Source organism: Pyxicephalus adspersus, chromosome 4 (assembly GCF_032062135.1).
Source record: "Pyxicephalus adspersus chromosome 4, UCB_Pads_2.0, whole genome shotgun sequence".
Classification (NCBI taxonomy): domain Eukaryota; kingdom Metazoa; phylum Chordata; class Amphibia; order Anura; family Pyxicephalidae; genus Pyxicephalus; species Pyxicephalus adspersus.
Window position 1 is genome coordinate 29857520 of NC_092861.1, and position 23302 is coordinate 29880821.

Here is a 23302-nt window from a genome sequence, read left to right on the forward strand (position 1 = left end):
AAAAAAAGAATACATTCTCCCATTTCTAATAGAAAAAAACTAAAATAAAAACTTATTTTGAAAAGTATACACAAACTTTTACATAGTCTAGAGACATCTTGCAATCTTCTGAAGTCCTCTTCCACGTGGCCATCTTATTGGCAGGATACTTTTCTATTCCGGCTCACCGTTCCACCCTCTTCACTCTTCTGCATTCGGTTATTTGGCTGGAATGATTTAACTCCCACATAGTTTTTAGTCCCGACTCCCACAAGGGAAGCCAGGGTTTTTGGTTATCTCTGGCAACAAATGCACATCCAAAGCTCAGTGAATAGTTAAAAAAAAAAAAAGTGCTTCTACACCATGCAAACCAACATTCACTACGCCAGGTCCTTGCATGGCACTGCCAATGAAAGAGGTCAAGTGAAGGGGGCAAAGTGACATTCTTGAAGTCTTTTAAAGTAAGGTTACACTGGGGAACAATTTTAAACAATTTTTTTGTTGAGTTCAATTTTTAAGCTTATTTACACTAAATAAGGTATGCTTATTCTGAAAGTGCAGTTAAAAAGTTAGTTTTCTTCTATCACGTCACGTTTGTTTCTCTACAGCTTATATTAATGCGATTACTGTAGCGTGGATTTGTATAGGCCACAGTGTGGTCAGAGGTTGTGCGCTGCTCTTAATGCTGAATAAACAAAATGTATTTTTCTACTTACACACATATTTCCTTTCTTTCAGATCATGTCTGGCTCTGTTTCTCGTCGTAAGTGCCTAAACAACCCTGATTCATTTTGTTATATCTGTGGCAGTTTCACTATTCCCAGTCAAAGGGCGAACATCAGCACATTTGTAGAGCAAGCCTATTTGGCATATTTCAAAGTTAAACTTGGTGATCAAGATAAGTCTTGGGCCCCTCATAAGGTATGTAAACAATGTGTCAAGGGTTTACGGATGTGGACAATGGGAACACGTAATAAGATGCTATTTGGTATACCTATGGTTTGAAATTGAAGAGGACTCTGTTCGTAAGGGATTTGATCAGCAGGAGTTCAGTGATTTGGCATGTGATTTGGGACTATTGAAGAAGGCTTCAGAACTCCTAGCACCAAGACTGCGTGAGAAAAACTTACTTTAAAAAGGACCAAAGGTATCATACTTTCGAACCGGAGAAATTGCATTTCTGCCGTACTTGCCATAACATACCTGGTTTAATGAACGAATTGCGAATTCTGATCTATAACTAAACTGAATGGCGACTATTCATCGATAGCTCAAAGCGGAGCTTAAAGAGTGTCCTCCTTCACAATGGCAATATATTTGGGTCAGTCCCAATTGGCCATTCAGTTTCTCTTTGTGAAGAATATGCAAACATAAAGAGTCATTGAGTTGTTGCAATATCACTAACACAATTGGGTCATCTGTGTTGACCTTAAAATAGTATGCTTCCTTCTTGGTCAGGAACGCGGATACACCACGTACCTCTGTTATCTGTGCATGTGGGACAGCAGAGCTTGTGAGAGGCATTGGGTGGAAAGGAATTGGCCTCCAAGATCTGCCCTAAAACCAGGTGATCCAAACATTCTACATGAGCCACTTATTGATAGAAAGAATAATATATTCCCGCCTCTGCACATGAAACTGGGTCTGATGAAGCAGTTCGTTAAAGTTTGCCAACTGAAGGAGACTGTTTCAAGTACCTCAGTTTGGCATTTCCTAGCCTGTCATTTGAAAAAATAAAGGCCGGTGTGTTTGATGGTCCACAGATTCGGCAGCTCATCAAAGATGAACATTTCATCAGGACAATGTCAGAAGTGGAAAAGAATGCTTGATTATCATTGAAAGCCATTGTCAAGGACTTTCTTGGAAACACACGAGCAAATAAATACACAGAAATTGTCCAGAAACTCTTGGAGAGCTACAAAATGCTTGGTTGCAATATGAGAATCAAGGTGCATTTTCTGCATAGCCATCTTTCTAACTTCCCGGAAAACCTTGGTGCAGTCAGTGATGAGCAACGTGAAGGATTCCACGAAGATTTGAAGGTCATGGAAGGACGGTATCAGGGTAGATGGGATGTACATATTGATGGCTGACTATTGTTGGGGCATCCGGCGGGATTGTCCAATACTAATACTCCAGGAAAAGCTATAAGCGTAAATTTTTACCTTAACGCTTACCCGATTAATTTTCAAATGTTTTACTGTAAAAATAAAAAAAAAAGTCAGAGTAACAATGAATCCTTTGTATGAGCAAAAGAAATTTAAATAAACAGTACATTCAACTTATTTCATTATTTTTTTTTCATTGTATGTTAAATGTGTATGCTTTTTGACAAAAATGGAGGGTACCCTGTATTGTACAAACTGGATGTGATCGCAAAAAACTTCTGATAGCAAAAAACGTCATTTCTTGATTCACCAACCAAAAATTAGTAAAACAAGTGTGAGATCTAACTCAACAAAAATGTGTTCCCCAGTGTTAATTTTTTCTTTTTGCTCTCCAAAAGTTCAGTGCTTACTACTTTTGTGTATAAATATTTGTATGATTTATTTAGGGGTTTAGGGATGGATGTATTAGTGGAGCAGCAGAAACCCTTACATGACATCCTTCTTGCAAGGAGCAGTATGGGATATCCACTTCCAGTAAACTTATTCCAGCTAACCGATTTTGATGGATTCTTAGCCTTGGCATCTTACTAATTGCTTTTTACTGTATTGAATACAGACCACAGACAAAGAGGATTTGGATGTTATGTTGAATGTTTTATAGGGATTTATTTGATGTTTTTTTACAGTCTTAGTTTAGTCAAATTTTAGTCTTCTAATAGTATTCCTCTCATTCTAAATCCTGGAACCTACATTCTGATTTCTCTCTGCTTGTTCCTGCTTGTCATCGACATTCTCCAGTGAATTCCACCTGTCTTTACAAAGCCTATGCCTGCAGGCATTTTCATTTTTTGAGAACATAGTTGTTTTTTCAGATAGTATAGTAACATGAGTTTCATCTTTCCATGGTCTACTGTGAACTTTTAGGGGGGCTTCTGTCCAACATTCCTCTGGGATTAATAAACAGAACATGCTTGCATTCTGGGTCGCTCACCAGCTGTTTGGACACGCAAGTAAGATCTCACCATCCTCTCGCAAAATGCTCAGCCTCCGGCTGCTTGCAATGACATCCCAATGCTGGGAGTGACAAATGCATATGTTTGATGAGACAGATAATCCAGACATCTCTAGTGCCTCAGGGAAAGAATAATATCTGGGCAGTGTTTTGTATTCTGTACAGTTGTTATCCTCATTGCCAAAAAATTTTATTAGATTTTATTATTATAGAGAATTCGGTGTTCAAGCCAGAATTTTTTTCTAGCAGGGTGGTAAAAAATTGTAGGTGCATGGCGGCCCCCCTGTATTGTGACCCAACTCTTCAGTAACCACCCAAAAAGAGCCAGGTGGTCACTGAAAAGTGCCAGGTTGTGCGCCCAGCTCAAAGGGGCTGGGGAGAACACTTTTATTATGCTTTTAATTTCTGACCTAAAACAGTCATACGACACGGGTAACGCCAGGGCATTGCTTGTTCTGAATCAGCGTCAAATTCCAGATAAGGGGATTTTTCAGTTTGCACCTTCAAATACACATAGGCAACAATGCCATTATCAGGTTTCTTTTAAGAGATTTCTACAGCCATATAATTGGTAATCTTTTCCACTTAAACAATAGCAACACATTACAGGTAGTCCCCGACTTACATACGAGATAGGTTTGTTCCTACGTTGAATTTGTATGTAAGTCGGAACAGGTACATTGTTTTAAGAAAATGCAATTGGGACAGATGTTTGTCTCAACATATTATTAGGCAGCAGTTACTGTAAAAAATCCTCACTGTGAGTTAATTACAAATAATGCAAAAAAAAAAAAAAACTTCATGGATCCTAGACATTCTTTAACTTCTGAAGCAAGCTTTTCTTTGATATGCAAAAAGAAACAACTACAGAGTTTGTCTTGGTCATTAAAGAGTTACATAATGTTGCAGAACTGCCCAGCCATTAGACTTACCCACAACCTCAGCTGTGTTTAGCAAAAGTTTTTTTTTCCTGCAAGTTATGCAAACCAACCAAATCCCCCCCCCCTCATCAATCCTCTGTCCTGTACAGGAGAGCAGGAAAGCCCCCTTCATATCTAGGAGTTGTCCCTATGTCAGATGTCTTTAACTTGGGGACTACCAATATATTAAATCGCACCGCATGAAAAACAGATATAAATGTAGTGATGGCCATTGTAAGCTTTTAAATATTCTGCCTAGAAATGGAGCCTGATGGGATAAAATGTAAACACTGGAAGAACTACCAAAGATCCGGGATTTACGTGAACCGTAAAGGTACCATAGAACATGGCAAATTTGATAAAATCACGTTTATTGTATGGTAGTTCTTTCAAATGTATTTAGTATTAAGATGCTGTACTTATATTTGTGAATTTTTTTAGGGGTCCAAATAAGGGGTAAAATAAAAAATGTAAACACTGTTCAGTCACAGAGAAATGGAAGTCTGCAAATGATTGATATCTATATTTTCAGAAAAAAATCCAATACCATATAAATGACGACCAAACATCTGACACTGAGTTTTGTAAGTAGGTGAAGCATGTCTTGTCATTTTGAGGTTTCCTTCCCTAACCCATGGAGATTGGGGTCAGGTTATTCCAGATCTACTGCTTACCCAGCCGTTGCAGCCAGGATGTGAGAGTTCTAAACCCAGAAGAGTTAGAGTAAGAGACTTCCGGGTTCATACAGCCTACAGGAGATTGGTGGTCACCGCTCTCCCTGCACTCCATCCTGAATTTCCCGGCAGCCTTTCTCAGAGGATGCACACTTTGTTCTTCCAAGTCATTTTTGTTGGGCAGCTGCCAAATATGAGCATGTGTAGCACCACTGGCAAGATCTAACCATGGCAGTGTCCTGTTAGCTGCTTGTTTTAATAGAAGAACAAACATTTATATTAGATGGAAGCATGCTATAGATTCTTACAGAAGGATATTTTAAGCTTGCTGCATCTTGCAGATGCTTTGTAAAGATTACGGCGTTGAGGGTGGACGCAGTGCAATCTCTTAGAAATGTCCTTTGCACTGTGCTAATTCTGATTCTTTGCACTTGATGGGGTCACACACAGGGACACGGTGTGATAAATTGGCATACACAGTCCTTGAATTGTGAATATTGCCGGTCTTTACCAACTTCACTATAAATATGTATTTGTTGTCAACTTTGGAGGATTACAACAATTTATTTTAAGACTCAAATATATGCCCAACACCAGAGGGCCTTCTAGAGGCTGAAAGTTGCAGCGCTTACAGGTGACCCCTTTAGAAAACTTTCTTTGTACCAATGTTTTATTTGCGTTTAAGGATAAAACATTCCTTACAATGGTGGGATTTGACATTGACAGGCAGGACACTTTATTTGGTTCTGAGTTGGACTTACCCAGCCTTACATTGCTCGGGTGTGTTTGTTGGATTGTCAGGCACTCAGTACTAAATTATGGCAAGCAAGGAGAGAATGTTTCCCTGTGCCCAGAATTATAGGAATGTTTGTTGGGGCAGCAGCTGGTAAACATCCTGCAAGCCTATTCAGTATGCTTCATCTGACAATTTTCGGAGAACCTCCATTTGCCATGGACAATAGAGGTGCCAATTCTAATGTCCTAAAAAAATCTACTTTTATGAAGACCTTCAAGTAAACAATTATCGAAACGTGCGGAAACACTTTTCAAGTTCTTCTATGAGCTGGCCTTGTAGGGGAAAAAAATTAAACTAAGCCTACTCCTGCATAGCCGGCACTTGTCCTGATCTCTAAATCACTCTTCTTCCTGCATTTCTACATTGCCCACCTTCCACAATAATATGCCAGTAAAGTCCCAGGAATTTCTATCCAAGTTTTCCAGGAACTGAGCTGTAGTTGGCAGGGCCTCCGCATGCGTGTCCCTTCCCAGAAGTAATGCGTATGTGCATGCCGGTCGGAGGCAGAGCAAGTGATAGACAATTGTGTACCACCCGCCTATCCATTGACAGACTTATACAGGTATGTTATTTCAAATTTTATTTGCGACCCTGGAGACGGTGGTTAAGGGATGGACGACTGGGGATTGCCCATAACCGTTTGTAAGTGGGATGTATGTATATCAATAGAATGTTCTTGTAAATTGTTTTGTTGCCTTAATAAAAGGGGCCATTGCACCCCCCTAAATACAGTGACTGTATGGAACCACAGTAAAAGGGATTTTAAAAGAACATTCAGTGATAACATCTTATTTGAGTTTGTACGGTGTCAGCATTGTCATTTACATTTGTCATTTGTGTATTATGAGCAGTTTGTGGAAGATTTGCTTTATGGTACCTGCAAAACATAAACAGTCTTTGTTTTTGGCAATGCATTTTGAGCACAACTTTTTATTTGCATGTAAGTCTATAAAACTAAATGTGTTGGTGATCCTTGAAGACTGAAGTTTGGAAACTTGTCTCTTACTAGGACATTGAGGTCTTTGCTGCTTTGACTGTGAGCACCTGAATGCCTTTGAAATGCACATTGGTGATTGCATTAAAAGAGCTTTATCTTACATGGAGTCTGACTGCTCTTTATGCTTTATTTGTTCAGTGTCCCGTTACATTGGTGTTCATTTGATCAGTGTCTCCTATCATGTTTGCATCAAGATGTGAAGGTGAGATGGGTCGGGAAGAACAGTGGTCCTTTGTGCAAGTGGATATGGTGCACACACTGCTGAGTTGAAACAGAATACAAACGCAGACAAGAAAATGTCCTCATGCACAGAGATTCTGACATTTTTGTCCTATATCTTGCGTTTTGTTTGACAATAAAAATGTAACTAAGTGGAGAGTCCTCAATATATCCGGCCTTCAATGCAGTGTTAGCATGGGAGAAGATTTCTTAAGTTCCCTTTGCAGACTCTATAGTGAGTAGTAAAATGAAGTCATCCCTCGTTATGTGTCTGTGTTTATGTATGAGAAGTGGTTTCCTGCTTTATTTAATGAAAACCTAAAAATGCTCATCGAAAGGATGTGTAATTTTACTGTAAAAACATGGCCTGCTATTAAGGCCTGCTATTTTTTTTGCTAAGGGGAAAAATTTGCTGATGCAGTAGTGTTCAGAAGCATTTTTCTTCGATATGTTGCTCAGTACATCTTCCGGGTTCTAGAATGTAATTACTGTATATTTCCATCATATTACTGAATGCAATAAAATATTCTGTATTCTTCATGACCAGCACAGAAAGTATTTACACACGGGTAGCAGTGCTGAACCCAGAAATTTGTTTAAGCTGGGTGGAATGAAATTGTAGGCGGGTGGAAGGCCCTGATTTGTGACCCAACTCTTCAGTAACCACCCAAAAACAGCCGGGTGGTTTCTGAAAATTGCCGGGTGGTGCACCCAGCTAAAAGGGGCTGGGGAGAACACTGGGTAGTCCATTACTCAAGATGGCATGGAGACCACATCACTGTACTTAGAAGATTGTACTGGTCACAACACAACTGATAAGATGAGTGGGTTTTGCCCACTTTGAGTTGGGCTCACACTGAACTTTTTCACTTTATAGTGAGTCACTGACTTAAAAAGAAAAAATGTACCCCATTGAAGTCAGAACTATAAATCATCATTTATGTTCCAGGTCTGTGACACATAAAGGTTAATATTAAAGTCCTGCTGCTTGCAGCTTCCATTATTATCTTACAGGTTCCCCGTATTTAGCAAAATGCTTTGAACATTCTTTATATATGCTTTATTTGTTTTTTGTTTTTTCATGGGACCATCTACTTGTTTTTCGACAACCTCTCTACTTTTTTGTCTTGCTGTATTTGTTCAATATTTTAATATTTCAATATTGTATACATCAGCCAATCAATTTGCAAATTTGGATTTTGATTCTAGGTCTGACAGCTGTGCAACAACCCCCCCCCCCCCCCCCCTTTTTTTTTTTTTTTTTTTTTTTTTTTGAAGTAAAAATTTCTTTTAGTGATTTATTAACTTGTTGGCAAATACCTTTTGTTTTTAGGGACTGCCAGTGCTAGGAGTAGTTCATTCGTAGTTACTGATTCATGAAAGTGAGTCATATTGATATGTGGCTAAGAGCCAAAACGCAGAAGGTAACATAAGTAAAAGTGTAATATGCACAGATACGGTCCGGACACATTTCTTACCGCTGCATACCAAAGACATGGCGGTGCCTGGCAGCTACTTAACAGCATTTCCCCAAATGAATGTTGAAAGACAAATCTGTACCTTTTGTTTATGTGTTATATATAAGCATCCCACTTTCAGAAAGTTATACATGAAGAAATGTAATATATGTAAATATATAATGTAATATAATGTACAATACCTTTATTTTATTAGATCTCTATCAATGCTGCGTAGGTTGCTTAAACACTGGGATAGATGAGGCGTCGGTAAACACTCCTCCGTCTTCCCTGCTTCTCATCACTTGACAGGGCCAAGAATTGTCAACTTCATCCAAAAGCAGCAGCTTTCTTAGTCTTAACAATGTCACCCTGCTGGTACCATGGCAATGACAGGGCAGTGAACATGAATGTGCCCATGTATGGAATTTCTTAGACCAAGAAGGGTAAAGCTGTACGTGCAGTGTTGCCCTCGCCCATTGAAAGTATTTGCAAGGAAAAGCAATGGCTGCATCAGGTTCACATAAAAAAGCGGCAAAGGGATTATTACAGAGTTTTGCTGGTCTGAACTCTTTAGGTTTATTGTTCAAGAAGTCAATGGAAATGTGAAAAAATGTGTTTAGTTTTGGAAATGGCAGACTAGGTCCCTCTTTAAAGCCCTTTAAAAGCAATCGTAGAAACCTTTCAGATCCATCAAGTGCCCTGAACTTAAGACGTTAGTCATTATTCACTATAGCAGTGGTTGCCAACCTTTCGGACCTCACAGACCACAAAATTCATAATTTTAAATCCCGCAGACCATTAATGTAAATTTTTAAAAAAAAGATAAATAGATTTGTAAAATAATGATCATCCTGATGGTGCCTGACAAGGAGTGTGGGGGCTCTGATACATTAATCAGCTCACTGTTAAGTGAAGTATTACTATTGTTATTATTATTATCATTAGTTGCATTATCTTTGGTATTACTAAAGAAATGCAAAATTGTATAGTCCAGTCACACAAATTTACTTTTGTATTTATTTATTCTTGTATGCTATTTACATGGAAAGTGGAGGACCTGGCTTGTACACTCGTGTGTATGCAGACTTGAGTCCTGGTACAATCCTATTCATTGAAATGAAATTACTCTTATACAGGTCACTTTCTTTACAACCTGGTAAAACATCATAGTAAATAATAGTATTCAGCACTAATAGGAGAGGGATGTGCTGCTGTCTTATTAAATGTCTGCTGTTGGATTACTTATTACTGCCATCATTTCAAGCTTTCGTTTATATTAAGATAAACTGCAGATCTTTTTGGAGATCAGCATGCTATGTTACTTTAATACATTTTTAATGTAAACAAACTTTGTGTGCCATTAGAACCATTTCAACCATTTTCTAAGCCAAAAGAAAATGGTTGAAACCCATGGTAAACCCTAAGGTTGGAGATTTAGGCCAAAAACATGGAGACCAAAGACCCAAACAAAAAGTAAGGAAGGCATTAAAGAAAAATATAACAGAAATGTTTAAAAAAAAAAAAAAACCTTTCCTTTTTAGCCCAAATTTTCATGTTTATTATTATTATTTATAATTTTTGTTCAGAGAATTTATGAATTGCGCACCTCTGCACCTCATTCTTACACCTATATTATACCCCCTTTTACCTGTTCTAGACCTGCAAGCATGGGGTATTCCCACACACCAATAATGGCAGTTCACGCACCTGCAGGCAGGTTAGGGGTGCTGCCTGATGGTGCCCAATCATCCTCTGCCACCCACAGGTCCAAGCATGGAAATTTCATTGTGGTGGCATTATGTGTACTTAGTGCTATGTGTATGTGTTGCCAACATTGCTTTAGAGTCTCACTTGTGAAATTTGAGAATGATTTGCTTCACAGTAAAGGCAGCTAGAGAGGTCAGGGATGGTAGCTTTTAAATCTATATAACTGTTTGTAAAGAATAGAAATACTTTTTCTACAGTCTGGTCACAGGTACAATTAGAAATAAAATTTCATGAAGGCCAGTTAAGTTTTAGAGTTAACCTATTGAAGCTTAGGATAACCAGGCAATAACTATTTTTAGGGGGTGGTGAAGTAAACCTGTGTGTTTTCTATACAGGGCAAAGCAGACACTTCAATTTTTATGGTAGCTTTGCCCACACTACTTCTTAAATTTCCTTTGTTGCCCCACCACTCAGTTTGGCTGCTGGAAGGGAAAAGGAATTGAAGTTTTGACAAGTTATAACTTGAAGCTTTCACTAGGTTGAAGACTCTCCCAAGCCCCATGTGATGGCTCCGGGTACCTGAGCAGCCAGGTATAAGGCACTGGCACAGTGTTGTGGGAGGAAGGTATGCAAGTGTTATTATCGCTCTACATTTGTTTAGCACCCAGTAACTGAACAAACTGGAGTAGAAGTGAAAGTAGTCAAGGATAAACATTTGGTGGGGCTGTCAATAAAGGGAACCTGTTGTTTTGCCTTGCATGGGCTCCATATTTACATAAATTTCCTTTTAAATCTTGGTATGTCTAATATTCTACAGAGAAATATGAAGTCGCTATAGTTTTTCAGTTTTCTTTCCCCCTCCTTTTCTTTCACAGTATATCCCAGAATTGCTGCAACTATTTATCTAACTTTTCAAGATGCCTGCTTGTACATGTTGATGATTGAGAAAGTAATAAAGAGCATGTCAGCCTTTTAGAAGAATGTTGGCAGTGCAGCCCACATTTTTCAGAGTACAGGTTTCCAGTTTGATAAAGCTGGTCATTGGAAAGAATGATTATTATTACTGTGGCTAATCCAAGAACCATATGAAGTTCTGACAGGCTCACACCTTTTACACACACAAGTTTGCAAAGTACACAGAAGAGACTGCAATTCATATAAATAACACAATCTATCAGCTTTTTGCTTGCTCTGATCATGCCTTTTGCATGTTGCAGTGGTTCACCATCATCAAGAAATAACTTTTAGGCATTCGTAAAAAAAAAAAAAAAAAAGAATATTTACGTTTCAAATAGAAAAAAACAACTTTTTATTAATCACCCTACTTATAGAAACATGCAGTTGTTTGAATAACATTTTAATATTGTATTTTAATCCTTTTTTTTTAAATCGGGGAACCCTTGAAATAACTTTCAAGTCTTGAAGAACTCCTGCTATAACTATTATACCCCCAGTACATTAATATGAAGGTCAGTAGGAAGAATGTTGTCATCCTTACAGACTGCCAATCACATCATTAGTGACACTTAAAGTGACCTGGAAGGCACAAATTACTCAAGGAAACCCTAGCAAGCCTAGGAGAAACCCCAGGGTTCCAAAAAATGCTGGTCTAGCACATTTACCCTAAAGCATTGTCGTCATGTGCCTCAGATCGGCGCAGTGATGTGTCTGTGCTTGTTTAATAGCCACTAGCCATCTCTTTTGAAGACCAGAGCAGGAATATTCCCTCAGTGCTGCAGCAGATGTGGAATGCACCTTGCATCTACAAACTCATTAAAATCAAAGCTGTCAGACAAGTGCTAATGCCCATAGCTATGCAGGTGTCATGTTGTGTCTATAAAAACACATTTTGCAAATGGTACCTAATACTTTAGTTTAAAAACCACGAGAGTTTGATATTTTGGAAACGCCGCAAGGCATCAGATGTGCCAGGTATGCAGCAACTAATAACTAAAACAATACAGCATTGTTCTGGGAACACTAATACCTGTATATGAAGGGAAAGAGTATAAAACTAACTTTGAACAAGAAAGGATCTCTTATTTTGATAACAAGGACCACTAAGGCTATGTACACGTCGGTGATTCTCGTACAATTCTCACCTAAGGTTTAGCATCGGACAAGAATCTGACGTGTGTACAGCACTTGTCTGACGTTGCTTTTTGATCTGTTCTCTCATATCTATGATAGACGAAAGATTGCACTGCAAGTGAAGGGGGGAGAGCGCGGTGGGGTATCACTCCGTAGTTCTCCCCCTTTCCCTCTCCATAGAGCAGTGCGGTGCTGTATGTACACCTTATACGCTTGTTCATGCATCTTTGTTTTTTGTTGTTGTAAAGGATTGTAAAAGGGCCAATTCGTTGTTATTATTAATAAAACAGTATTTATATAGCGCCAACATATTACGCAGTGCTGTATATTAAATAGGGGTTGCAAATGACCGATGAATACAGACAGTGATACAGGAGGAGAGGACCCTGCCCCGAAGAGCTTACAATCTAGTAGGTGGGGGAATTTCACACACAATAGGATGGGAGATATGTAGTGTGGGAAGTAGTGATGGTTTCAAAAGACAGAAGAAGACAGGTAGGCAAGTTTGAAAAAATGGATTTTGAGTGCTCTTTTAAGTTAGCAAAAAGTAGGAGGAAGCCGAATATGACGAAGAAGACCATTCCAGAGAGTTGGGGCAGCTCTAGAGAAGTCTTGTATCCGTGCGTGTGATAAGGTTACGAGTGAGGAAGTCATTACTAGGTCATTGGAGGAGCAGAGAGAGCGGCTAGGGGAGTATTTTTCTATCAGGTCAGAAATGTAAATGAGACAATAACTGTGGAGGGATTTAAAGACAAAGCACAGGAGCTTGAATTTGATTCTAAAGTGAAATGGAAGCCAATGAAGAGATCTGCAAAGAGATGCAGCGGAGGGAAGGATGGATGAGTCTGGCTGCAGCATTCATAATAGATTGTAGAGGAGTGGCTCGGGTTGATGGAATACCAGAGAGGAGGATGTTACAGTAGTCCAGACGAGAGAATAGAAGCGTATACAAGTTTGGTGGTCTCTGGGGACAGGTAGGGGCGGATTTTGGAGATGTGCAGGTGACAGGACCTGGAAATGTTCTGAATATGAGAAGAAAATGAGAGAGTAAGTTAGTAGTGAAGGGCCACATTCTTCTTTGTAGACTTCATACTAGGTTCCCTTCTTCATTGTGTATAACACATGCTGAGCCCTGTTTCCTGACGTTTGCCTGTGTTTGTGAATTGGGAGGAGCAAAGACTCCCGGCATCATCTGTAAGTTTAATTCTTACCCAGTTTACAAGTGGCTCTCCAATAGGAAATCCTGGACGGAACTTCCTTTTATATACACATTCTTACTCCATGGAACACTGTATCCTTTTTCCTGTCAAGCTGAGGTTACATTATATTCGGCATGGTAAATGACTTCACCGTGCCAGCAATCAAGCCCTCTGTTTAGTTTGTACACCTGTAAGATAAATTATGTGTAATGTATGAATGGAATAACACAAATACGTCTAGATCTTTACAATAAGTGGGCTCATGGTTTTTTTTTGTAGTGTCTCAATATATTTAAATGATTTCAACATGTATTTTGTCTAACCATGAACTCCAAGAGATATTTTTCTCCAAAGCTTGATGTGTCATTTTATGTAAAAATCTAATGTTACTTAGAAAACTGATGTCCTGGTGCATTCTGATTTTCCAGGTATGATTTGTCGAGGATTCATTAAGATTCGGTTATATGCTCACAGGCACTTTTTTTTTCACCAAATATAACAAGTTGCTGTAGTGAATCGGTTTCTTACAAGTGGCTGTATGTGCCCTGATGAGAATCTGTAAATGTCTATGGACTTCTTGATGTCTGATTTTTCTGTTTTCCAATTCCGACGTTCATTAATAGGATGGAAGCGTTTTTAATTTTGTGCTTCCTAGATTGTAAGCTCTTCAGAGCGGGGTCCTCTCCTCCTCCTCCTGTGTCACATCTTTCTGTCATTTGCAACCCCTTTTTAATGTACAGCGTGCATAATTTGTTGGCGCTATATAATTACTGTTTAATAACAATATTATCCCGCCTCAGCAACTTATCTATCAATTGTCTGGCATTCATCGAATCATTGACTGAAATGAGGGGCTGATCTGTGAGTCCCACACGATGAGTTGATTCACATACACATTCACATGCTAAAATTGTGTTTTGGACATGGCAACTCACACATGCGATGTGAATGGTGATAATGTCTAATAAACATTACACTGCAACCTTTTAACCTATTTTAAGTCCGTTTCTATTGCCAGTCATAAAATCGGTCTGTTCAGTAACTTGAAAACATTCCAGTTTTAATTTTTTTTTTTTTTTTTTATTATTTTAAACTGAATTTGCAGATTCCAGTATTGTGCATTAGTGTTTGCTGATGTGTAAGTGATGTGAAATTACAGCAGGATTTCCTTAATACACATACATCTATTACATGTGAACATAGTGTGGTCAGGGTTTGGTTTCTAACAATCGAGTTCAGTGTGAGTTTGCTAGTATGGTACAGACAGAACATTTCTTCATTAAATATTTATTTGCTTTGGCCTGGTGTGACACTTTCAGAAATTCTACCTTTACCAGTATTAATCAGCAGATAAGAGTTGGCAAAGTAAACAGCCTTTCTAGCAAGAATATAATGGCTGCTGGTGCTGCCTCTATGATGGGGAAGACCTGCGTAAGGTTTTTCTTTTTATATTGCAGTTGTAATAGGCAGTTATCATTCCTGACATAGGATCATTTAAAGATCAGATCTGCTTACTTTAAAAACCTCTTAGGGACTTCAATAAGACTAAATAAAACCGTATAAGGTGCACAGCCCTTTCCATATTTTTCAATATGTGTTACTAGCAAGTATTGACCTTCCAAACGCTTATAGGGAGATGTACACTGGAGTTTAGGAGTTCCTGGGTTATGCTGGAATGCAAGGACAGGTTTTTTTTTTTTTTTCCTCAGATATCAACTTTCTTTTTAAACAGTTCAGTGCTCAACCCAGAATTTTTTTTGAGCTGGGTGGGAAGAAATTGTAGGTGGGTGGCAGACCCTGTATTGTGACCTAACTCATCAGTAACCATCAAAAAACAGCCGGTGTTTGCTGAAAAGTGCTGGGTGGTGCGCCCGGCTAAAAGGGGCTGGGGAGAACACTGCAGTTCTTTGCAAATGACTACAATCTTGTTAAGTAAATACATTGAGGGAGGTTTGTACCATATAATAAATCCTCCTTGTTCTAATTGTGGCCGGCCTCCCCTAACTTCATCTCCCCAGGTTTACTTCTTCCGTGGTCATCAAACAGGGTGTAGAAGCAGGAATTTACAGGTGTGTGGGCTGAACAAGTATGGGACTTGCATGTCTGATTCAGCTACATAACTCATTCTGGGAGTATGAAACATTCTCCGTTCTAGTAGTATTCTTGATAGGATGTTACAAAAGCTGCCACACTTATCTCGGTGGAACAGCAAGGCCCAGAACAAGCTTTGGCTGTGCAGAGTATGCAGAGACTTGTAGATCCCCTCAGGATAAGTAGCCAGGATGGTTTTCAGTTGAGAAATTTCTTATAATCATGGATTTACATTTTGTTCAAATGAAAAATAAGTCTGACCCCACATTGCATCCAGGGCATGAATGCTATCATCATTAACTATTTCAACCTTATTGGTGTGAGGTATTTCTATCTAGAAAAAAAAATATTGCTTTTATTCCAGCCAACCTTTATTTATAGCTTGTGGAAGAACCCTGTCTGGATACTTCTATCCAGGCCTTTGTTGGAGAGAGATTTCCTCACTTATGTTGATTACCATTTTACTATGCAGGGAGTGAGAAGTTCTGTAATAGAAACTCTGAGAGAAATAACAATGTACTAGGTGTTCTTTCTATCCTCCCCCTATTGTATAGGAAAAATATTATAGCACTAAATGTTTCTGTTGCTGAGTTCCCCTTGCGTTCTTCTGGGTAAAAACATTTGACAGCGGGATAGAAAATAAAGGTAAATCTTTATAACAAATCCCTGCATAGCGGTAAAAACCTGACCTCTGTCCTGTCTCAATCCTTTCCCATTCTCTCCAAAACTTGCAAAAATATTTTATGCATGCAATTGTAAAAAAAATGCTGAGGAAAATGTTGAGTAATACGGTTAGATTTAGTCAATGCTTTTTCAGATATGAACAAAATAAAAGTATGCCGTATGCAATAGATGCTTTTTGCTAGTTTAGAGGTCATAGTATGAGAACAAATATATTGTGGCATTTGTGCACTTCCTCTTCAGACACAAAGCATCACAAAGGACTCCGGTGATCAGTGTTTAGTGTTTCCAGCAAAGTTTAACAAAAAGGGGTTTACTGAGAAAATTATGTTTGTGCTGCCTATTGTAATTCTTTCTGCTTTTATTTAATTCCTTTTATCTCACTCGTCAGTACTGTTAACTGGTGCACCTATGGGCCTGCCTTGTAATAACTTTATAAAGTTAGACTTGGCAAATTTGATTACATTTTTTTTTTTTCTTTAACTCTTTGCAAATCGGAAATTTAGTCGCTTGTCGCTTTAGTCAGAAATTTGTCCCTTGGGCAGACAGTCGGGGTAACACTTTGTGCGTTCTTACCCATGTTTGGTCAGAATTTGTACATTTTGTCATTCTCTACTTCACTAATTTATCCTGTAGTGACTTTTTAGATGATTTCTCTTCAGTGGCACATTCAGGGGGAGGTGTAAATGCTTACCTTCTTCAAATAGTGAAGAAGAATTTCCTAGCCAGATGTTGTAAGCCTTATAAAGATGAATACACATACTGTAGATGAATAAGCGTGCATTCTTCTGTGTTCAGGATTGTTAACTTAGCATTAAATGAGTCTGACTTTGCTCAATTTTTTTTTTTTAATAATATAAAGAAAATTTTATGATTGAGACCCATTTTTCCTGAAGTTTAAGGTAGAAATGGTATACTACTTATTGTTAATTTGTACTTGTCTTAACAAATAAACCTCATTGCAAGTAACTGTTAGTAAACAGAATTTATATAGCGCCAACATCTTATAATCTTATATAATCAGTCTTATTTTTTTCTCTTTGTTCGTTTAAAGTGTGCTGACTTTTGGATTGAGGATTGTGAACACACTCACTGATCCTTTTGTTTTTCTTGTAACTTTAGGACTGAGCTGCAGCAACCATGTCTGACAACGGAGAACTTGAAGATAAGCCACCAGCACCCCCAGTGAGGATAAGCAGTGCAACAGTATTTGGTTCTGGGATGAAAGACCCCCTGTCAAGTAATCACAGCCTGAAACCTCTTCCACTGATTCCTGAAGAAAGAAAACCTTCCAGAAGTAAAATCATATCTATCTTCTCTAGCAATGAAAAAGGTGAGGTGATCCTGTTGGAATCAGAAACTGAATGGAGGAATGTATTAAATGTTTTTTTGTTTTTAATGGACAGAAATAAAATCCTTTCCTGGGTAATATGTTTCACCCTAGGTAGAGAAAATTGGTCTGCTCGACATAATTAACAGATTTAAATTAGATTTAAATTATCCAAAATATAAAATGATCCAAAATATATATATATATATATATATATATATATATATATATTACTTCAACCAGACAGACTTTGGATATGCCTCACACACAATCCAGAATATTTTATCCATTATTACTTTATCCTTGGGGTCTTTGGGCATTTGTGGTTTGCCCTTCTCCTCCTCCATACCACCGTGCTTCTCTTTTACTAGCAAAATCTAGCAGTCATTTTGACAGCAGAAGCTACTTTAGTTGCACAACTATAAATTTGCAGTGTTTTGTTTTAATGTAGCAATGTAAGTACTCATACCCCCACACGAGAGATCATTGTACGCTGGATCGAACTTGCAAGATTTTTGTTTTTTTAATCCATAACTGTAATCAGCCCTGTACTTAACTTCTTACCACGCTATTTTGTGGAATTCTAAATATGCACAAAATTAGGCAAAAAATCTGATCATGCTTTACTAATATTAGTTATAGACATGGGACACTAGTGTCACTATCAGTAGAATAAAATATACAAATATTTTTGCTGGGGTCAGACTAGAAAAACGGCACCTTCTGCCTATAGATTGCAGGTAAATTAAAACCATTTTTGTAAGACCATTTTGTAAATGATAACAATGCTCTAAGCCTTTTACGCTTTTATTTCCACCTAACATTATTCAAACATATTTTTTAATGTTCAGTTACATTTTTGTTTTTTGTACCACTGAGGTTTTCGGAAGACACAAGGGTGATTCATGCTGTTCCATACTTTCATTATCTAAGAAATCTTTTCGTCTGTGTCAGATTTACTTTTTATCGGCACTAGAGTATTTGAAGTAAATACATTTCAGTAAAGCTAAGCAGAGTCTTCAGCTCTCACTATGACACCAGTTCATAGTCTGAACATCCACAGGAATCAATACTCTGCCTGTTCTGATGGTATACCCGTGTGTGTTATAATTACAGCTGCCCCACCAGCTTTTGAGGAAGCATGCAGCAGCTCTTTCTTTTCAATAAATGGTGTGGCCTAAATAAACATTCCATTCTATTTAAGTAGTCAAGAAGGCCTTTATATTGCATTACACATACTGTACATACTTTTTGAATCATATGTGACCAACTTTACACCAATATTGAATTTGATGGAATATGAGGCAGATTAAACACTTACAATGAGCACCACCTGAATGCTTTTCCATGCATTTCAGTCTGCTATTTCTTTTAAGAAATAATCTGTACCTCAGAATACAACATTGAGTGGATTTTTTTTTTTTTTTGTTTTGTCAGTAAGATAACACAAGCGCATGATCTCTTATTTTTCTTGCTCATTCTCTTAACAGTGGGCAAAAAGAAAGAGCGTCCTGAGATCTCCCCGCCCTCTGACTTCGAACACACAATACATGTTGGTTTTGATGCTGTGACTGGAGAGTTCACTGTAAGTATGAAATCCTAGAGCGAAAGTGTAAATATCAGCACATTAACTTGTGAAGTAAGGTTCAGGCACAAGCTTGTGTAAAATTTGTCTTCTTTCTTCAGTTATTCTGCATATACTACCCGCTGCCTTACTCTTAGAAATTTTCTCCTTCACATATTGCTCACTGCCATACCCCTAACATTCCTGTCCTTGTATTGGGTTCTTTTATTCCATACACTTTCCTAATTATCTGAACTTTGCCAAACATATTTTTTGTTTAATTTGTTTTCTCTCACTTGTATGACTGTACTATCTATCCATGGGCGCACCAGCAGTATTTATTTTATCTTTTGTAACTGAAAAAATGCAAGCAGAAAATTGTTTGTCTTATCCCATTTCTCAGGGAATGCCAGAACAGTGGGCACGATTGTTACAGACATCAAATATCACAAAGCTAGAACAGAAGAAGAATCCACAGGCTGTGCTGGATGTACTTAAATTTTACGACTCAAAGGACACTGGCAAACAAAAATACCTTAGTTTTTCAGCACCAGGTAAGTGCTTCTGTTCCAGTTTGGTTAAGGTGGGAAAAATAAAGACAGCAGGTGTAAATCTTAGGTCTTCTCTTATCACTTTTAGGTTTAGGAGGTTGTAATGTTTACAAACATACCTTTAAGTGGATACTGCCTTTTTAGCACCAGGTTAGGCTGCCTATATCCAGTGTGGTAAAGATATGCATACTAAAGGCAGTATGTGAAAATCTCGGGTTACTTTGGTAGTTGGCATACAAAGTGTCAGAATAGTCTTAGTAGGGTTGTAAAGCTAAAAAATATGCTTTCTAGTAATTGCTTTCCTTTTTAATAGAAGGCTATAAAAGTATCAAAACCTTCTTTGTGATGATCTGAACTGTAAAAATATTTAATGTCTCCTGCAGCTTTACAGATCTGGATACATTTTCCCAGATGTATTTCTTATGAATTGCAGGGCTTCTGTAGTTACCTGTCACCCTTATTTCTTTTGTAAACTAAAACAGTTGGGATAGTGGCCCCAAAAAGTCTGCAAGCTTCTCTCTTACCTGTGAAGTTTACAGGACATATAAGAAGCTGAGGAATTACACTTTAATTGTCTGTAAATTTTATTCACTGAACTAATGATATATGGATATTAAAATATATATCTCCATACATATCCAGTCTAACTTCAGTTCGTTTTGACATCCTAATTGACCTATTTGAGGAAAGATGCAGTTTAGGTATAGTACAGGAGCCATTGACCCAGCCTAAATTTGTTTTTGTGTGACATGAATTTAAAGCATATCTAAAGTCAAAGGTAAAATAACATAAATGATGCAGTGTGTTTAGTAGCATTAACCCCATAACATAATCGTATCTTTTGATCATGTCTGAAAAATTTCTATTTTTCAACTGTAATTGTATATTCTTTTCAGTAACAGTCTTAGTTCACCGACTGTCCTCTAAAGGAGCATTACATAAGAATATGAATTGGTACACTGTTGTTTAAGAATGTTATAATCTCACATTCACTGGCAATGTCATGTAGAGTCATGCTTGCTAATATCAGAATTTAGGTGAACCTTGACACTTCAGATAAGTGTCAGGTAAATATCTTGTGTTAACCCATTCAAGAAAATTTGTTTTATGTATTTTTTTTTTTTTTTTTGTAATGGTCATTTGCAATTTTTTTTACTCTTGTGTTAAAATGATCTATTTTTTCTGTAGATAAAGATGGCCTCCCCTCTGGAGTATCACCTGCTGTGAGTACTTTTTTCTTATTCTCACTGTGCATTTTGGATAAATCTGCCTATTCCTCTTACAAAGATCTGAACCACATTTCTTACCAATTTTCTTTAGCCAAATGCAAAAGGCACTGAACCCACAAGACACTCAGATACAGAAGATGATGAGGCTCCACCTCCAATTATTGCTCCTCGCCCTGAACATACAAAATCTGTGAGTGTCATCTTGGTCATTAGTACGATTTCACGTGTAATATTGTGTTTACTGTTTGAGACTGAATAAACTATGTAAGCTGTATTGCCTATCTGTAATACACCCTTTCCCTTTGGGACTTTACTCTTACATCCCTACATACTTTGGGACTTTAAAGGTACGGTATGTTAATCCATAGCCTAGGGATGTCCAACTCCTATCCTCTTTTATTAAAAGCCCCAGGTAAAGTTCCCAAAAGTTTTCACCCCAAATGTTGGGAAATCCTCCTTATGCAATCTTGGCCATTTTGATAGGCTTGGACAGTGTAACTCTTCAGACCCAGCAACCGTAGTTGGGAAGCCATTAATGCTGGGTATCCCGGAAACTAACACTGGACATGTGCCGCTCAGCAATTTTGATAATTCCGTGGAGTTTTGAGGCAGGTAAGAATGCTTCTTGCAGAAGGGACAGCGCCTGTTCCTTTCTACAATAAAGCCCTGCCTGATCATAATTTCAAAAGTGTAGCGAAACTCCAGTTCATAAGGGCAAAGCAGGTTATTTAACATAAAATTAGAAAACAATGTTAAGTATAAAGGTTCATTTCAATATTTTTAAAGGGTTGGTGGTGGATTTGATTAGCCAACGGCTTCTCCTGAAAGTACTTTTCCATTAGTTTTTGTTTAACTACATGACATATATCATATGGATTATATTCTTATAACACAAGTTTTAATTGTTTTTTCTTGTAAAAGATTTACACCCGATCTGTAATCGACCCAATACCTCCCCCTGCTGGTGATGCAGACAGTACAGCGAAGGGTGCGGACAGGCAGAAGAAGAAGACGAAGATGAGTGATGAGGAGATCATGGAGAAACTCAGTAAGCAGTCTTTCTGTTAAGCTTTAGGAGATAGGCTATATATCATTGAACGTAGTACATTCTATTTCTGTGTGTATACAAATATAGATTAATATTCAGTAAGAGTAATTTCTGATTTCAGTAGTAAATAACTACCACATACTAACTAGTGTGTAATATTTTTTGTAGGAACTATAGTGAGCATAGGTGATCCTAAGAAGAAGTACACACGATATGAAAAGATTGGGCAAGGGTAAGTATCACACAAAAAAGGTAGATGTGAGTAATGCTACCTAATTATCTTAAGTCCATTACTATTAGGACATTTTATGAGAGCAGGCTTTGGTTAAAGATTGTTATAGATTTCTCTGTGCTCCAACAAACTATCAATTGCTTAGTTGCAGCCACAGCAGAGCAAAAAGTACCAGTGTAGTAGGGTTAATGTATAATGGCCTTCCCAGTTGTGTAGATAGTTCAGGACTTTCTATTCAAGATGGTTGCACATCAGCAGCTGGACAGTAACATTTAAAAATCTTCATGTGTGTAAAGTGTACCTAAACTCAGAATTTTCACTTTACGAAGGTAAAAGGTTAGACACCCCCTTTTTTTTTTTTTAAAGTAAAAGTTCTGTTTGTTAGTGTTTTTAGTTTTTTTTTTTTTTGTTTATTTTTTATATAAAAAAGTATAAACTAGAAACATAGGCAGCCATAGGGCTAGTGTTGGCCATCATTGATGGACAAATGTGTTGCTTTTTACATCAGTTTGAAATGCTTAATGAGATTTTTCTGAATTCACAAATCTGTTCTAAGCTAAAACCAGTCAATTTATGGCCTTTTATCAGATGGGCCTTGTTGCTGTATGCTTTAAATCTACATACCTAAGAGTTGTTTGTTCAGGTTTTATCTGCATTGTGTGACCACAGTGTGTAGCAGAAAAAAATATCTCCTCGTTATTCCTTTATTAAATTATTCATGTCTAGTGCTTGTATCTAATGATCATGCTTTTTTTTTTCCCAAACAGTGCCTCAGGAACTGTATTCACTGCTATTGATGTAGCCACTGGGCAGGAGGTAGGACTCTCATTTCATTGTCATTAAGTTTAACAGGAAATTACGCTATTGTTCTCAGCCATCTGCAGTGTACTGTACTGCAGAATACTAATGGCACGTCATTATTCAATAAATGGTATTCCTTAGAATACTGAGTTTAAAAAATTGTTCTGTAGCCGGCTATAAATCTGTGATTTACTTTTTCAATGTTTAAAATGAAATTTGGCAGATAGAAAATTATTTTACATGTTTTTTTTTTTTTAATTTTTGTTATGCAGGTTGCAATTAAACAGATTAATCTCCAGAAACAGCCCAAGAAAGAGCTGATCATAAATGAGATCCTTGTTATGAAGGAGCTGAAGAACCCAAATATTGTAAACTTTTTAGACAGGTAAGAAAGCAGTATGTATATTCCTGGTTGTCAGCAGTATTCGAGGCAATGTGTAGTCATAGGATATGTGATAATACATTTTACCTTTACAACATTTTATAGTACTTTTGACTTTTTACATTAATAGGACCGATCATTCTTAAGCAGAACTCTGCTTAAAAGTAATTGCAAACATAGCAGAAAATACATGCTGTGTCTCTTGCACAATAAAACAAAACTTCCTTGCTG

At 37.6% G+C, this 23302-nt stretch overlaps 1 protein-coding gene across 3 annotated transcripts in view; it reads left to right on the forward strand.

Moving 5' to 3' along the window:
• The window catches only part of PAK2 (p21 (RAC1) activated kinase 2), a 32552-nt gene that overhangs the window by 5493 nt on the left and 3757 nt on the right, over positions 1-23302 (forward strand). For all 3 annotated transcript variants that reach the window (XM_072407645.1, XM_072407646.1, XM_072407648.1), the window contains exons 2-10: positions 17057-17267; positions 18755-18849; positions 19232-19382; positions 20568-20602; positions 20700-20798; positions 21530-21656; positions 21825-21888; positions 22656-22704; positions 22962-23074. In XM_072407645.1, the coding sequence (XP_072263746.1) occupies positions 17075-17267; positions 18755-18849; positions 19232-19382; positions 20568-20602; positions 20700-20798; positions 21530-21656; positions 21825-21888; positions 22656-22704; positions 22962-23074 (926 nt within the window). In that variant the 5' untranslated portion in view covers positions 17057-17074. The remainder of the gene's footprint in view (positions 1-17056; positions 17268-18754; positions 18850-19231; positions 19383-20567; positions 20603-20699; positions 20799-21529; positions 21657-21824; positions 21889-22655; positions 22705-22961; positions 23075-23302) is intronic.